The 18,581-nt window shown below is 40.1% G+C and overlaps 2 protein-coding genes across 2 annotated transcripts; both read right to left on the bottom strand.

The window, feature by feature from the left end:
- Positions 1–2,342: 2,342 nt before the first annotated feature.
- LOC118469197 (lymphocyte antigen 75-like) lies at positions 2,343–6,419 on the bottom strand. The gene is made up of 3 exons (XM_055007481.1): positions 5,866–6,419; positions 3,863–4,222; positions 2,343–3,743 (listed from the first exon to the last, which is right to left on the bottom strand). Exons 1-3 carry the CDS (start codon positions 6,104–6,106, stop codon positions 3,376–3,378), a joined length of 969 nt encoding a protein of 322 aa, XP_054863456.1. The 5' UTR covers positions 6,107–6,419; the 3' UTR covers positions 2,343–3,375.
- A 7,547-nt stretch (positions 6,420–13,966) lies between these two features.
- LOC118469198 (putative C-type lectin domain family 20 member A) lies at positions 13,967–17,416 on the bottom strand. The gene is made up of 3 exons (XM_055007902.1): positions 15,858–17,416; positions 14,779–15,132; positions 13,967–14,662 (listed from the first exon to the last, which is right to left on the bottom strand). Exons 1-3 carry the CDS (start codon positions 16,240–16,242, stop codon positions 14,316–14,318), a joined length of 1,086 nt encoding a protein of 361 aa, XP_054863877.1. The 5' UTR covers positions 16,243–17,416; the 3' UTR covers positions 13,967–14,315.
- Positions 17,417–18,581: the final 1,165 nt, after the last annotated feature.

Below are 18,581 nucleotides of genomic sequence, written 5' to 3'. Positions count from 1 at the left end.
ACTTAATGAACCACATTACAGGAACACAACACACTTCAGCTGCTGACAGGAAACAACACAAACATCGTTAGCTTGATGCTACATTTAGCTGCTAATCAGGAGTGGTCAGCTAGCTCGGTTAGCATCGCTAATTCACATTAAAGCTAATATTCACTGGATGCTAACTCTCTTCTCTGGTCAACACACACAAATAAACTCCACCAACTCCTGGGGTTAACTACTCACATTATATCTGACTCTGAAGTTGAACATAAAGTTCATTAAAACCGGCGCCGATCAGTAAATTATCATTTATTACCAACCAGCTGTCAGAGTCCTTCAGTGTCTGTTGGTCCAATCAGCCGAAGGACTGAATTACTGAACTGAAAACTGATTAAAACAAGACAACGGACAGTAAAACTGCCTGTGGAAAATGTGCTGCTGCTCCACTGATAAATACCAACAAACTAAAACAAACTTGGTGGAAGTGTTGCTTTTAGTGATTTTTTAATAAATCGCAAATATGAGGCTTTTATTTTTCTGGAAGTAAAAGGAAACGTTGCTTATCCGTAGTTTTGCTAACTTAACTTTAGCTGCACTTTCACCACGTTCTGATAGAACAGTTTTTTTTTTATATTAAAATAGCTGCACTTCCTTTGTATATTTGGTCGTTTCTTATGTTGCTGCTGTTTCACTGCAATTATATTTTAATAATATCACTTTAAATACAGATAACTGAAAAGAAAAAAACTGGCTCTGAAATACTCAATGAACTGATACGTCATCTAGTGTAAAACTGAATAAGAATTCTTAATAATATAAAATGGAACTGACTGAGCTGTATTAATTAAATCCAGATATTTCAAAGTGAAAGAAACACAACATTGACCGAAAGATTTCAGTCAATTAAACCTTAAATTCATTTACCTAAGAAAACCATCCTTTAATGTCTTACCTTAAAATGACCTACATTTTTAAAAAATATAGGTGCAAAGTAAAAGTTTCACACTAAAGATTAATCACTGATGAACATTTAATTGCATTAACTAAATTATTATGAGGAAACAGAAATCCATTTCTAACATTTCTATCAAATATGTTTATGTCTATAAAATGTACTGGACATCAATAAAAATATCTGCATAGTGAAATACATGAAGTCCATCTGCATTTATACATCACATTAATGTTTAAATAACGGGAACTGCAGCCCACGTTCAGTCAAGTCAGCGGAATTACGGATAAACAACGTTTCCAGGTATCTCTTTCAAAATAAAAGCTGTGATTTGTTTTACAGAAAAATGACGTCATTTCAAAAATGTGATTTTGAAAATGTAAACAAACTGTAACTAGCGTTAGCTAGCTGCTCCACTTGCTCTGAATATTTTTGTTCTCGTCTTTGTCAAGCCCAAAGGAAAAATGAATCCATATTCTGGCTACATTACCGACAACAGCGTCCCTGAAGTGACCGGAAAGGTTAGTCGACCTAGCGGAAGTGCTAATGAGGTCTGCTCTGGTACGGATTATTACCGTCACACATGTAGCTTTGAAAATAAATCTTCTACAAGACACAGAGCTGTAGCTCCGTTTCAGTGTGAGCTCTAATGTTTCTCTGTGTCTGACTTCCTCTAATAAAATCCTCCTGTTCACTGGGAGCTGCAGCTACCAGAAATATGAATATCTATGTTGGCTGATGACCACTTCCGGTCTCACAAAATGAAAAAACGGACTTTTCGTTTCTGTCTCTTACTGATTTTACTTTTTTGTTATTCTACATATAAAATGAAAAGCAAAGCATTTAAAAAATTTCGTATGTCCCTTTTTGATCATGAAAAGGAAAAACGCCTGGTATTTCAATTTTATTTTTTGTAGTTTTTCAAAGAAAATCAAATAACCACTCGTTTTTTGTTTCTCAATACCCGTTTCAGAACAGAAAATCCAATTGCCAAAATACCAACGGACCCAGCTGGTTACATGTGCTGATAGATCAAATCAGGATGAAAATAGTAAAGAACACTTGATCCAAGACGCGTCGTCAGAAAATAAGAGCACACACTGATTAAAATGGAGACAGTCAATATGCAAGATTGCATTTTTAATATGCTAAATTTTCACAGCTGGGAATTTTGAGAGTAAAATGATACCAACGCACAACCTTGTGGGTAACAAGAGTTCACCATGACTGAAAGAACAAGCTGCCAGCAAATTAAATGTCACACTCTCTTTCACACACAAGAGGGTGCTGCTGCACTTCAGCCAACACATTTGTATTCAGATTATTCTTTACACTGGACAAAAAAATCAACCAAAATCCAGTGAAATTCGCTGGATTTTGGTTGATTTTTTGTGAATGTTCTTAAGAAACATGTTTAATATTTCTTTTTTTCCACCAAAAAGTATTCAAAAATTTTAAAAATGTGGACATCAGAAGTTTCACTGTGAAAATATATTTTTTTCCCCCACGTTTTCAAACTTTAAAACGGGTCAATTTGACCCGCAAGACGACACGAGGGTTAATATTAAATTACTTATCTGTGTTTTAGCCAAACAAAAGTCATGGCTTTCAGATTGTTTCTGCTCATTGTCTTCAGTGTTTCTCCTGCTGACTGCTCACTCAGTCCCTCTCGGCCCACAGTGATACCATCACACATCATCATTCTGCATCTTTTCTAGGCCCTGGGTAAGTTTTACAATCACACAACCCCGACTGTTTTTTAGACATCTTTTGTTACCGTGATCTATGGCACCAAAATTGCTTTCTGTACTGGGGGAGATTTTCTTCCATTGCTGTATTATTGGTGGCCTTTAGAACAAACTCACAGCAAGACTGAGTGAGCACAGACACAGGAAGGAAACAATATCTGTCAGTCACCTCCGTCGTTCATGAAAGAATCACTACACCAAGTAGCAAACTTCTGTTGATTACTTACTGATACTTTGGTTACATGTGCTGGTAGATCAAATCAGGATTAAAACAGTAAAGAAAGCTTGTTCTGAGACACGTCATCGGAGAACATAAAGTTCAGATTGATGAATTATAGTATTGTTAGTCATCTCACACAGAATAAAACAAGCAAGAGAGCAAAAATCAGGATGAGAAGGTTATAGAACGCTTGTCCGAAGACGCATCAGAAGATTAAGGTGGAGACAATCGATTGTTTTGCTAAAATGCAAACTTGTCACGACTGTAAATGTTGCTAATAAAATCACTCTAATGCAAACAGACTAGCAGCTAAGAAGAGTTCACAATGACTAAAGCTGCCAGCCTACATTAAATGTCACACTCTCTTCTTAAAGGCAGCCATATTGGAGATTGAAACATAATAAGGTGCTGCTGCACTTTAGTCAACACACACAGGTATTTAAAGAGCTCAGCTGACATACAGGTGAGGTTATTTAGGGATCCTCTTTGTGCCAGACTTCCCCATCAGGCTGCTCTCTCCACTTCAGGGTGACTCCACTCACTCCTTCCTCCTTCAGTCTGTCCTGGAGCTGAGAGACGCACATGGCAGCTATTGTGAAACATCCAGTCACACTGAAATCTGTGTCATTTGTTGGTAGGCAGCTCACATTTGGTCTGTGATCACTGCTCCCAGAATGGTGCATAGTTAAAATGTGTGGGATGTCTGAGGATGGACTTTGGAGACTTGCCTTTTTCAGGAGCGCCGCTTTCACAGCAGGATCGTTCAGATCCACAGAGGAGTCGTCCAGTTTGATCCTCAGCTTCACCACCTGCTTCTTCGCTTCCCCCTGCATATTCATTGCTGTTTAGAAAGACACATAAAGAAAGGAGAAATGTGACATCCTTGGAACCGTTTCTGTGATACCAAACCCATTATTGTAAATGTTTGTTCATAAATAAGGACTAAAGATTAGCACTCACAGAGGAGTGGAGGGGCGTAGCAGACAAATGGTAATTTTGTTTCGCAGGATGAAAGCTTCCATTTCCCTGATTCCGGCAAAGATGCGAAGGCACATACGTTTGTCATTGTGCCAAGGTCAAGTGCAACGTTACCCCAGTTGCTGAAGGAGCTGTTGCTGTAATCAGACCAGTAATAATGAGGGAAACTGAATAAGCCAATCCACGTCCATCCTTCACTTGCTGCCATGTTTTGAACCTGCTGGTTTTCAGCGTCGTCCCACACAGTGGCCAGGTCTGTGAAGTTCTCCTGGCAGTGCTGGCGAGCACCATTCCAGGACAGGGTTTCATTCACAAGCACAAATTCAGGATCCTGCAGTGTTCCTGCAGTTAGAGAGAGAAGCTGTGCTCAATTTCAATTCAGTTCAATTAAATTTTATTTATATAGTGCCAACTGCAGGTCAAAGTGTCTCAAGACGCTTTACAGAACTTGCCTGAACCCCCAGATCAGCCTTAAGGCGACACTGGCAAGAAAAAACTCCCTTTTAATGGGAAGAAGCCTTGAGCAGAACCCAGCGCTTTCTTTCTAAATGTTTGTAAAATGATTATGTAGCATGTCAAAAAAGCCAATTACCCAACAGGAAGTCGGCCATTTTGAATTAAGTGTCAGATTTTGGGTAATTTTTTTGAAAATTTCAAGAGAGGCTACGTCCAACACACCTCAAAACTGGCCTTAGTGATCGTGGCCATGGAATTTCCTTATGTCACCATGAAAGAAGAAGTGCCGTCCAACTATCCTGCACATGCTCCAATCTCCATGATTGAGAGTCCTGTCCTGATCACATCCATATGCTAATATTCATTCACAATCTTAGCGCCACCTGGTGCTGAGCTGCAAGGATGTGAGGACCCAAACAACGCTGCCTGCAGCTTTAATTCTAAATCGTATCACCTGTCAGTAGTTGCATTATTTCAAAGCCGACAAGTGTATTTGATTTTATGAAAAGAGCTCAAAAATACTTCAGTAAGACAGCCGTTAATAAGGCGACAGAGCGTCATAAGTGAAAACACCTGTGATCATTTTATGGGTCATTCCAGAATTGGAGGATATTTTACGTCCCAGCCATCAAATTTAAAATAATTAATGTACAAAATACTAAAACATGCAGTTGTTGTGTAAATTTATTTGTTCTGAGACCAAATCTGAAAAAAATAGGAGAAGAGAATGTTTAAAAATGTTTTTTAAAATACAAAATAAGTCTGGAGCTCCCCCTAAAATGCCATTTTCTCTTGTCCCACACCCCGGATAACTAAATTAAATCTCAAGTCTTTTGTAGTATTTTCTTCATTTGTGTCTCTTGTAACTATGGGAACATTTTTTTAAATCACCATAATATAATAATTATTATGCATGTGTCCCACAACAATTCTGTTAGCATAGCCTTTTTAGCTGGTAGAAGAAGAAGAAAACAGTGAATCGCATGAAACGGTGGAATTAACATCATCAAAGAGTTTTCCTAAAGAATGGATAGAGCAAAGCTATGTCCTCTCTTCTATTTTTCATATTTTCATAACATTATCAGCTTTCATTGAATGCTTCACTCTACCTTAAAAGCTTACAGAAAGATTGGTGACCAACTAAAAATCTCTTCAGCACAGATCTGTAAGATAAAACTTTGCATCCGGATATAAAAATGAGACCGAGACACATTTATTTGGCTTGTTTGCTCTGAACCTGATAGGAGAAGCAGACTGAATGCATAATCCAGCTAAAAATATATTTCTCAAGAACAGCACATCTTTCTAAAATTAATGCATATGCTGAAGAGAACTGATTCAAATGAGAAATAAATGTGGAATTTCCAGTGTTGGACCAGCATTTTTAACTTAGTAGATTGACAGTGGTTTTTAAATTTTGCATTTGGGCCAAAGCCTCGCTGTTCAATGTAGAAAGAATGCAATTACTATAAAGTGATAAAATAGACTAGGCACTGTTTTTTTTTACTGCGTTTGAGCTGTATCCTTACCGTTGTTGCAGATGAATGGGCAGCTGATCTCACACTTTATATGCATCCATTTTGCAGCCCGTCTGGTTGACACACAGTACTGACCAATGGAGAAGTTGGGTTCACCGTCCTCCCAATTCCTGTACTCAGCGTCGATGCCATCTGCCCAGAACCATTCGATTTCAGCATACAGACCAATCCAGACGTCAGAGTTGTAACCAGTGGAGGAAACCGTGTTAAAAAATTGGCTCATTTCTGTCATGTTGTCTATGGTGGCCAGGTCTGTGAATCTCTCTCTGCAGTAGGTCTGAGCTTCATCCCAAGTCAAAGGTTCCTTCACAAAGTGGTACTGATGGAGAGGGCAGGAGGGGAGGATGAACCACCCTGAGAGAAAAGAAGAAATTAGCCATGAAAAACTTTGTAAATACAAGGCGGTTTCAAACTATCAACTTTCTACAATAATATGCAATAATAAGCACCGTCAGACATTAGCAAAGAATCCACTGACCTGAGAGACAGAAGAGAGCCAGCAAGACCCTCTCCATCACGATGCTGCTCTGTGGACAGTAAACGGAGACTCTTCCTGACAATAAAAGATTCTAGAAAGTTTCCTCCTGATTTGTTTCTCTGACGAAGGTCACTGGTCCATTGGTCTCTTAATGCAAAAAGTGTTGCAGTGAATTCCTGTATGTAAATGTCTTATGGAACACATCGTTCAAGGTTTATGTTTTTAGAGAACAGCACACACACACACTCCTTGTGACAAGCGTCATCAAGTAGTGAATCTCATCAAATGTGACTCTTTCACATCCATCTCACAGAAGTAAAGAAAATCTTTACAATAAAAAAGTAAAAGCATGTCACAGTGACCTTTGACCAACAAGATATAACCAACTCCTTTTTCTGTCTCCATTCCCACTAAACAAACAGAGTTTTACCCAGTATGCACAGTCCTACATGTTTTGGGATTGGAGTCATTTTTGCTGCCCAGTAACCACCTCAAACAAAGTATCTACAAAAAGTATTCACCTCCATTGCAAGTTTTTGTTGCTTTTCAGAAGGGAATCACTGTCAGTTCAGTGGGTTTTTTTGAGGAGTACCTCGGGGTATACATGGACCAAGAACTGTCCTGGACCTGTCATGTAGACTTCATCTGCTGCTGCTTAAGAAGGTTATTGTAAACAGAAGGTCTCACCACAGCAAGTACATAGTAACTTAGCAGAATCACATGAATTATTCAACGTAGAAATGCAACCACCTGCCAAAATCTAGTAACCACCCCATACACAGTGCTTATGGAAAGTCATTTACTCTTAAGAGGACAAATTAATATATTTCTAAATCCATCCATCCACTATCTATACACCGCTCAATCCTCATCAGGGTCGTGGGGGGTGCTGGAGCCTATCCCAGCTGGCTTGGGGCTATTTCTAAATAACAATTTAATAATTATTGAATAACAATTCATGAAAGGGGCTTCAAACCCCATCCTGAGACTTACAACACATTTAACTGAGCACAATCCGTTCCTTTAGCCATTGTGAACTCTTGTTAGCCACTAGCTTGCATGTGTCGGTGTCATCTTACACTTGGTTCTATATGTTGCTCATCGGGGCTGAATGTGGCATGATTTATTGTGACATTCTAATAAAATGAATAGCTGACAACAGCTAAAAACTAAACTATGAATTATTGTGTACAATGAAACCACAGACAAATGTAGGTGATCAAGTATTTATAGGTAATTTTTCACCTTTGATTAACAGTTTCCTATAAAAATGAATAGAAGATGACGGAGGGGAGATAACTTCTGTTCCATCTGAGAGAATCTTCTCAAAAATAGGGCAGATTCTCACCAAAAGAAGAAATCATATCCGCTCATCCAAGCTCAGGTGTCTGATTTTTCTGAATGCCAACCTGCCCTGAGGACATTTATACTGTTTGAACACAGAGTTTGGTTCTGTTTCTGTTGTGGTTCAGTTCTGTGGGTTTGTGTGCAGAATTTTGTTCATTTGTTTTTTGTACAAAAAAAAGTTTGATTAAAATATGAAACAAAAGTAAGAATGCCTACTTTTGTACCAGAGCAAATGCACAAAATGAGGCAATTATGAGGCCTAAAAACACTAAATGCAAAAGGTTTTATCAATACACAAATTATTCATATTTCCTAGATTAGGCTAAAATATGATTCTACAAATAATAATAAATTAGGAGCCGTTTGGGAGCTGAGAAAGCCGGCTCTTCTTGGGAAGCCATGCTGAAAGAACTGACTCTCTGAAAAGAACCAAACTTCCCACCACTAATTCTTAGATAACATATGTTAGCTACACTAGCCATCAAGACGTGTGTGTGTGTGATGACCTTGGAAAAAAAAGTAAACCTCCTGAACGATGCGTTCCATCAGACATTTACATCCACTAATCCACTGCAGCACCTTTTGCATGAAGAGACCAATACACCAATGACCTTCGTTAGAGAAACAAATCAGGAGGCAACTTTCCACTGATTTTTCATGATAAGGCAGAATCTCCATTTACTGTCCACAGAGCAGCATCGTGATGGAGAGGGTCTTGCTGGCTCTCTTGTGTCTCTCAGGTCAGTGGATTCTTTGCTAATGTAATGTTTGTGAAGAAAAGGTGATTTGTTAGTTGGGGCCACCGTGTCTTTTCTAAAGTTTTGATGACTTCTGTTTCTCTCACAGGGTGGTTCATCCTCCCCTCCTGCCCTCTCCGTCAGTACTACTTTGTGAAGGAACCTTTGACTTGGCATGAAGCTCAGACCTACTGCAGAGAGAGATTCACAGACCTGGCCACCATAGACAACATGACAGAAATGAACCAACTTATTGACACGGTTTCCTCCACTGGTTACAACTCCGAGGTGTGGATTGGTGCGTTTAGTGAAATCAACTGGAAGTGGTCAGATGGGAGCGAGGCTGAGTACAGGCACTGGGAAAGGAATCAACCTAATTCTGTCTTAGATGACCTCTGTATAAAGGCTTCAGCGCCTTTAGGATGGTCTGATGTTTCCTGCCTGTTGCACCTACCATTTGTCTGTTCCAAAGGTAAGAGCATCAATCGTCCATCCATCCATTATCTAAACACTGCTTCATCCTCACTAGGGTCATGGGGGGCTGGAGTCTATTCCAGCTGATTCAGAGTGAAGGCAGGGGACACTCAGGACAGGTCACCAGTCTGTCACAGGACTTCATATACAGACAAACAATCACACTCACATTCACACCTACGGAAAATTTAGAGTTACCAGTTCACCTCAGCATGTTTTTGGACTGTGGGAGGAAGCTGGAGAAAACCCAAGCATGCAGAGGGAGAACATCACACTCCATGCAGAAAGATCCCAGGAAAGCGGAGACATGAACCGGGGATCTTCTAGCTGCAAGGCCTCAGTGCTAACTACAGAATATCAGTCGCATACAGGATAAAAAAGAAATATCAAGTAAATATCAAATGATTCAACATTTGATCATCTTAAAGTAACTGCATCATTTCTAAGTTCAGCATCTGGGGATTTGCTCATATGCAAAATAGGAGCTCCACAACAAAAGTCGGTACGCCTTTCATTACTGTGACTGGATTTCTTCATTATTTATGGTGTCCACTTTTAATTTTGATGACTAATTCAGCGTTGGAGATACCATAGAGATGTTCAGCTATTCGTCAAACATTTTTTTCAGCTGCCGTTTGCTGAAGAGGTGATGTTTTTTCTGCATTCTCTTAAAATACCTCAATGATGTTCTTTAGGATTGAGGTGACACACTTTTCCCGGTCATAGTTTTTTCTTCTTTCTAAACTCTCATGTGATTTTGGTGGTGTGCTTCAGACCATCATCATGTGGGAATGTTCCTCGTTTACCAAGCCTCTGTAGGTTGTGTCAGCTTTGATAGACTCCAGCCCCATGTGACCCTGCAGAGGACAAAGTGGTGCATAGATAATGGATGGATCACTGCTGTATTCACCTTTATGCCTTAAGATCCCAGCTTAGGGCTTGAATTTTCAATATAACTCAGAAACAATACTCACACAATTTTTCTTGTGTCATTAAGTGATATTGAACAGGGGTGTACTCACCTCTATTAAAGTGCCTTAGTCTTTAAGAAATATTGTTTTAAAATTCAGCATGTGAACTCAACTTCTCCCTCAAATTGCAGGAACACAAGTGGATCCTAAATTTGTTGTTGTGAATGAAAAAATGAATTGGTCCAGTGCTCAGAAGCACTGCAGGGAGAACTACATAGACCTGGCCACTGTGAGGAATGACACAGAACACCAAAAACTAGGATCTGGGTGGAAATGGATTGGGATGTCTAGAGATGCTAATTCTCAGTGGTCTGATGGGAGCAGCTTCAACTTCAGCTACTGGGAACATGGTGGAGCCGTAATTGGCTCAAGGACAGTCATCTGTGGTGCTCCATCTCTGAACAGATCAGGAAAATGGAGATTTTGGTACTGTGAAAAAAAATTCCCATTCGTCTGCTACAACCCAGTCAGTGAGTGCTTTACTGATTTTCAGTGTTTTTTTAAATTTACATTTATGTGTTTGATGTCACAGAAGTCATTCCAAGCATGTTTAATTTGTCCTTTCTGTGTGTGTTTTTCTAATAAAAGTAAATAAGCAGGTGGTGAAGCTGAGGATCAAACTGGACGACTCCTCTGTGGATCTGAACGATCCTGCTGTGAAAGCGGCGCTCCTGAAAAAGGCAAGTCTCCAAAGTCCATCCTCAGACATCCCACACATTTTAACTATGCACCATTCTGGGAGCAGTGATCACAGACCAAATGTGAGCTGCCTACCAACAAATGACACAGATTTCAGTGTGACTGGATGTTTCACAATAGCTGCCATGTGCGTCTCTCAGCTCCAGGACAGACTGAAGGAGGAAGGAGTGAGTGGAGTCACCCTGAAGTGGAGAGAGCAGCCTGATGGGGAAGTCTGGCACAAAGAGGATCCCTAAATAACCTCACCTGTATGTCAGCTGAGCTCTTTAAATACCTGTGTGTGTTGACTAAAGTGCAGCAGCACCTTATTATGTTTCAATCTCCAATATGGCTGCCTTTAAGAAGAGAGTGTGACATTTAATGTAGGCTGGCAGCTTTAGTCATTGTGAACTCTTCTTAGCTGCTAGTCTGTTTGCATTAGAGTGATTTTATTAGCAACATTTACAGTCGTGACAAGTTTGCATTTTAGCAAAACAATCGATTGTCTCCACCTTAATCTTCTGATGTGTCTTCGGACAAGCGTTCTATAACCTTCTCATCCTGATTTTTGCTCTCTTGCTTGTTTTATTCTGTGTGAGATGACTAATAAATACAAGTTTACCTTGGTATACTCATTCTTTCATAGATGCAGGAGGTGATTTACATACTTTATTCTGTGCTCACTCAATCTTGCTGTCAGTTTGTCACATTGGCAACAAGCAACGCAGCAAAAAACAATCTTCCTGCAGCCTAAAAAGCATCTCTGTCCCATAGAGCGCCAATATAAAAGTCACAGCAGCCTTTAAAATGCAGAAAATAATTTTGTCATTGCTTCAAACTTTCCTCTTTGAGATAATGCATGCTATGAACTGGCACTGTGTAATTAAAATTGAGTTGAAGTGAATCAGATGAAGCAGCGTCGTGCAATTTAAAGATGAAGTGCAGAAGTTTTAGATATAAATAATAATCTATATAGCACCTTTACGAAGTGCCCAGAATAAAAGAAAGATACTCAGGAAGAACACTGAACAACAGAAGACTGGTCAGTCCAAACATGGTGAAACATTCTCAAAATAAATTTCACACAAGAGACAACTAGACTGAACCAAGGAATGAAACCCTCTAACAGGCAAGTGGGGAAACTACAAGATTTTTACGGAAATGGCGTACTGCCAGAACAGAGCACCAATAAACATGAAATATAAGCAATACCCACTAATGGGCCAGCAAAAAGACTACACAATTTTAACGAGAGCAAGAAGGCTAACCCACGGAAGGTACTACCTAGGCAGGAGAGCTAGAATACAGAGGGTACAGGAAGATAATTCTACAACAGGAATTTACGCTACGTATACGGTGATGAGAATCCGAGATGCTCCGCTAAACTAGAGAGAGGGAGAGCTGCCACACTGTCCAGCCTCCTTCTTTCTCCCACCACCTACACTGGATCCTAGGGCAGAGCTGGACTTCAAGTTTCCTTTTGTCAGCAGACAACTCCATAAAAGATGGCTGATGACCACCACAGAGTCATAAAAAGTCTTCAGGACTGCCCCTGAACCCCAAAAGACCACAGTTTCCCCACTAGATAGTGTCTGCTTGGACCCTTCCTGTAAAGTGCTGTAGGGTGGTCTGACCAGTCCAGTTTATTGTTTAGGTGAACACCCACGTACTTGTATGAGTCCCCTTTCTCAATGTCCATGCCCTGGCTGCCATGACCAGCGAGGTGGAGCCCCTGTGTGTGGGCAGAGGTCCGGGGAAGAACTGGTGGCTACAGCTCACCTGGGCAAGGAGGCAGAGGGAACGAGCCAGCAGCTCAACAGGTAGACAGCGGCTCATCGTCTGGCAGAGAATTTTGAGCAGAAGAGAACTAACTGCGGTTTGCATCATGTGACAAGAAACAGGAACCCTACTTGCTGACTGAGGGTAGCTGATGCTATGAGCTGGCGGTGAATGCAGTGAAGAGCCAGGCTTTAAGGACAGCAGTGAATTGGAACAGGTGCACTGATGCAGCAGCTGCTTCCCATAAGGCCTGATCACCAGCAGCCAGGAGTGCAGCAAGAGGAGGGAGGTACCGACAGGGAGACAGAGACAAACCAAGAGGGAGAGTGGGAGATCAACCCACCACATCGGAGAACAGGAGATGGACAGACTGGGAGGGAGAGCAGCAGACAAATGAGGGAGAGACAGAAAGAATGAGGGACAGATCAGAATGGGACAGAGATGGTCAAGGTGCTGGGAGAATTCCTGACGAGGGGGAAAGCCCAGGGCCGGTTGGGAACAGCACAGATTCCACAGCGGGGTTGCTCCAGAGGGTGGCCTGGAAGCTGGTCAGGCAGATCAGGCAGGTACAGATTCCACTACAGATTCATATATAAAGTATTTTCTGGCTAGAAGCGGATTGGCAGAAAAGCTTGAGCTTCATTAATGCTGTTTTAACCCACAACTGTGAAGCATGGTGGTGGCAGCGTCATGATGATTCCTGTCAGCAGGGCCTGCTGTAACTTCTTGATTGCTTACAATAAAACATCATCTTATATTGCAAGTTTTCTGACACTTTTTATGATTAAAAAAAAAACAAGCAATTCAGAGATGGTTGAACAAAAGCTACTTGATGATTTCAGATGTTATGACCCTGCTGTGAAATACAGAGATTTATCTAGAGGTGATTTAGAGGGAATAGATCTATTTCTAAATTTCGTTCATTTTAAAATTTTGATTTTTACCATCTATTTATATAGTCTAATTGGCTTTTAACGTTTTTGATTCTTCATTTTATTCTCTTTCAACCTTTATTTGCTTATTTATTTATGTATTTATTTTACTTGCTATTATTCGCATTTTTAGTCTTATGCTTCACTCTATTTTTCTTTTTTCCACTTGTTCTTTCCCTTACTTGGATGTGTCAATTTATTTTTTTTATCTGCTGTTGTGCAAATTTATTTTGAGAATGTTTCACCATGTTTGGACTGACCAGTCTTCTGTTGTTCAGTGTTCTTCCTGAGTATCTTTCTTTTATTCTGGGCACTTCGTAAAGGTGCTATATAGATTATTATTTATATCTAAAACTTCTGCACTTCATCTTTAAATTGCACGACGCTGCTTCATCTGATTCACTTCAACTCAATTTTAATTACACAGTGCCAGTTCATAGCATGCATTATCTCAAAGAGGAAAGTTTGAAGCAATGACAAAATTATTTTCTGCATTTTAAAGGCTGCTGTGACTTTTATATTGGCGCTCTATGGGGCAGAGATGCTTTTTAGGCTGCAGGAAGATTGTTTTTTGCTGCGTTGCTTGTTGCCAATGTGACAAACTGACAGCAAGATTGAGTGAGCACAGAATAAAGTATGTAAATCACCTCCTGCATCTATGAAAGAATGACTATACCAAGGTAAACTTGTATTTATTAGTTATCTCACACAGAATAAAACAAGCAAGAGAGTAAAAATCAGGATGAGAAGGTTACAGAACGCTTGTCCGAAGACACATCAGAAGATTAAGGTGGAGACAATCGATTGTTTTGCTAAAATGCAAACTTGTCACGACTGTAAATGTTGCTAATAAAATCACTCTAATGCAAACAGACTAGCAGCTAAGAAGAGTTCACAATGACTAAAGCTGCCAGCCTACATTAAATGTCACACTCTCTTCTTAAAGGCAGCCATATTGGAGATTGAAACATAATAAGGTGCTGCTGCACTTTAGTCAACACACACAGGTATTTAAAGAGCTCAGCTGACATACAGGTGAGGTTATTTAGGGATCCTCTTTGTGCCAGACTTCCCCATCAGGCTGCTCTCTCCACTTCAGGGTGACTCCACTCACTCCTTCCTCCTTCAGTCTGTCCTGGAGCTGAGAGACGCACATGGCAGCTATTGTGAAACATCCAGTCACACTGAAATCTGTGTCATTTGTTGGTAGGCAGCTCACATTTGGTCTGTGATCACTGCTCCCAGAATGGTGCATAGTTAAAATGTGTGGGATGTCTGAGGATGGACTTTGGAGACTTGCCTTTTTCAGGAGCGCCGCTTTCACAGCAGGATCGTTCAGATCCACAGAGGAGTCGTCCAGTTTGATCCTCAGCTTCACCACCTGCTTATTTACTTTTATTAGAACAGCACACAAAGAAAGGATAAATTAAACATGCTTGGAATGACTTCTGTGACATCAAACACATAAATGTAAATGAATGAGCACCGAAAATCAGTAAAGCACTCACCAACTGGGTTGTAGCAGACGAATGGCAATCTTGTTTCACAGAACAAAAATCTCCATTTTCCTGATCTGTTCAGAAATGTAGCAGCACACATGGCTCTGACTCTCAATAAGCCATATGTGTCTGGAGCATCATCGAAGTGGCTGAAGACGAAGCTGCTCCCATCAGACCAGTGGAAATTAGGATCTCTGAATAAGCCAATCCATGCCACCACCGGCACTAAGTCGTAGACCTGCTTGTGTTCTGCGTCATTCGTTACAGTGGCCAGGTCTATGAAGTTCTCTCTGCAGTGCTTCTGAGCACTGGACCAATTCATTTTTTCATTCACAACAACAAATGTAGGATCCAGTTGTGTTCCTACAATTAAAGGGAGAAGCTGAGTTTACATAATGAATTTATTTTAAGACTGAGGCACTTTATGTAGCAGAAGTGAGTACACCCCTGTGCAATATCACTTAATGACTGATTCAAAATTGTATCAACGCTCAGTAAATATTGTTCCTGGGTTAGATGGAAAATACAAGTCCCAAGCCAGAGTGTGGGGTCCACCACACTGTCCTGATCAGGACAGCCACAGTAAGTGAATAATCCTGACAGTGAAACACGGAGGTGGGAGTGTGATATATGGTTCTGCATGAGTGCCAAAGGTGTTGGGGAGATGACATTTTGAAATGGCACCATTACTGACTGTACATTTAGTAAAATACTGGTGGACAAGATGAGTCCCAGCCCGCAGAGGCTTGGCAAATGAGGAATACTTCTGCATGATGATGATCTGAAGCACACCACCAAAACCACACAAGAGTTTATAAAGAAGAAAAAAGTGAAAATGATGATCTGACAAGTGTATCACCTGAATCTATAAAAACACCACTGAGGTATTTTAAGAAAAATGCAGAGCAACCTAACCTTTTCAGAAAAAGGCAGCTGAAAATTTTGTCTCTGAATATCATGTCACAATGAGAACTTAGCCACCAAAATTTCAAGTGGACACAAAAAATTAAATGCTGAACCATTTGATATTTACATGATATCGCACAGGATTGTATTCTTTTTATGCTGTGTATGATCGATGTCCTTACCTTTGTAACAGATAAATGGAATGTGATTCCGGCACAAATTATCTCCCCAATTTCCGCCCGCTGTACTGAGCACACAGAACCCAGCTGTGAAATAATTAGGCTGATTCCTTCCCCAGTGCCTGTACTCAGCCTCGCTCCCATCTGACCACTTCCAGTTGATTTCACTAAACGCACCAATCCACACCTCGGAGTTGTAACCAGTGGAGGAAACCGTGTCAATAAGTTGGCTCATTTCTGTCATGTTGTCTATGGTGGCCAGGTCTGTGAATCTCTCTCTGCAGTAGGTCTGAGCTTCATGCCAAGTCAAAGGTTCCTTCACAAAGTGGTACTGATGGAGAGGGCAGGAGGGGAGGATGAACCACCCTGTGAGAGAAACAGAAGTCATCAAAACTTTAGAAAAGACACGGTGGCCCCAACTAACAAATCACCTTTTCTTCACAAACATTACATTAGCAAAGAATCCACTGACCTGAGAGACACAAGAGAGCCAGCAAGACCCTCTCCATCACGATGCTGCTCTGTGGACAGTAAATGGAGATTCTGCCTTATCATGAAAAATCAGTGGAAAGTTGCCTCCTGATTTGTTTCTCTAACGAAGGTCACTGGTCTCATCATGCAAAAAGTGTTGCAGTAGATCCCTGTATGTAAATGTCTGATGGAACACATCATTCAAGGACGTTTACTTTTTTAGAGGATACCACACACACTCCTTGATGACAAATGTAGCTACATATATGAGAATCCTCCTCCATAGATGCTCTTCTTACAACGGTTATGTTAAATGATTCAAAACTGTGGCATATTACAACTTCAATCACTGCCTCTCCTCCACCAACCACTTTACATCCATGCAATAGTAATAATATATCTAGAGAAGACTTTCAAAGAACTTATTAAAAGGCATTTTGTGTGGATTTTGTGTAAAATATCACCAAAATCTGATATTAACACACGTCTCCAGTGTATGATTTCCAGTGAACAACATGCCGCCTCCACTTAGAAATTGTGATTGATGCTGAAAAGAAGTTGCAAATCCTAAAATGTGAATCTTTCACATACATCTCACGGAAGTAAAGACAATCTTTACAATCAAAAAAAGTCAACCTCCATTGGAATTCTACCTCTTTTACTGCTTGTCAACACTGAATTATGATCAATATAATGAGGCCTTTTGAAAGAATTTGGAAAAAAAAAACTCACGACTAAGTGAAAATAAATTTTGACAATGTCATGTCGATAAAAAAATGTAATAAGTAAATGTGAAAAAGGTGATTGCATAGGTATTCAACCCCCTTTCTACAAGTGCCTCCCCTTTTTCAACACAGGTGCAACCAATAACTGCTAGAATAAACACAGTTAGTTCAATCAGTACTCCAGGATATAACTACATCATGAAGACAAAACAACATTCCAAGCAAAATCATAAGTCAGCGGATGGATGGAAATTTTCGAGCTGCTAAATGTTCCTTGTCGTAGAATGAATATAAACCATAATCAAGAAAATGAAGAAATATGGCACATGCGTAAATGAGCCGAGCGGACAATCCTCATAAACTGAGTGACTGCGAAAGAAAGACACTAGTTAAAGAGGTCACCAAGACATGTATGACTCCTCTGAAGGAATTACAAGCTTTCGCAACTTCGCCGAGACTGTGCATACAATCTCAGCAGTCAAACCTTTCTGGAAGCGTGACAAAGACAAAGCCACCGTTAAAACAAGCAAACAAACAAGCTAATAATAAACATCCAGAAAACACGTGGGAGATTCTGAACTCAACTAGAAGGTTCTTTGGTTTGATTGCTTACAATAACACAATATTTTTGCATTGTAAGATTTCTGACATTTTACGCTCAAATTATGCAAATTTACATGAAATTCTGGAACAAAAATCTAACTTTTAAATACAGACTAAATTCTTCCTTCACTGTGTTGATATATTAGACTCAGGTTGATTATGTCTTTCTACCACTCCACAAACCTGAAATAAGTGGCAAAAATTTTGATAAAACATTTTCACTCAGAGACAAAAAAAGCCATATGGATTCATCTTTGATCAAAGTATTCCCTATTCAGGAATCAGAGAATATTTCTTGTACCTGAATGTTTCTTGTAGAATAAAAGGTTTCAAAAGCGAACACATAGACCCATTTCTACCACCATCTGCTATTTTGAATTCATGGTGGAACGTTTGAAGGAGCCAATATTAATGAAGAAATAATCATAGAAATACAGAGGAGCCTTGGAAACATCAGCCTAAATCCCATCAGGAAGCACATGTTACTGTAAACATCTATTTATTACTTACCTCACACAGATTAACACAACCCAGTAGCAGCTAGTTACATGAGCTGGTAGATCAAATCAGGATGAAAAGATTAAAGAACGTTTGTTCTAAGACACATCAGAGAATAAAAAGTATAGACTGGTAAGGGTGGAGACACAATTATAGTATTGTTAAAATGCAAAGTTGTCACTACTGTAAATGTTACTAATAAAATCACTCTAACACACAGACTCGCAGCTAAGAAGAGTTCACAATGACTAAAGCTGCCAGCCTACATTAAATGTCACACTCTCTTCTTAAAAGGCAGCCATATTGGAGATTGAAACATAATAAGAAAGAAAAAAAAAGTAGATGGCCAAACCACTGGCTCCTTTCGACACGAAGGAGCAGCGGTTCTACTCGGAGTTCCCTCCAGATGTCTGAAGTTCTCACCCTTTTT

This window comes from Amphiprion ocellaris, chromosome 23 (genome assembly GCF_022539595.1).
Source record: "Amphiprion ocellaris isolate individual 3 ecotype Okinawa chromosome 23, ASM2253959v1, whole genome shotgun sequence".
In the NCBI taxonomy this organism is placed as follows: domain Eukaryota; kingdom Metazoa; phylum Chordata; class Actinopteri; family Pomacentridae; genus Amphiprion; species Amphiprion ocellaris.
The sequence above is the reverse complement of the archived record's forward strand: the minus strand, read 5'-3'. Positions and strand labels throughout refer to the sequence as shown.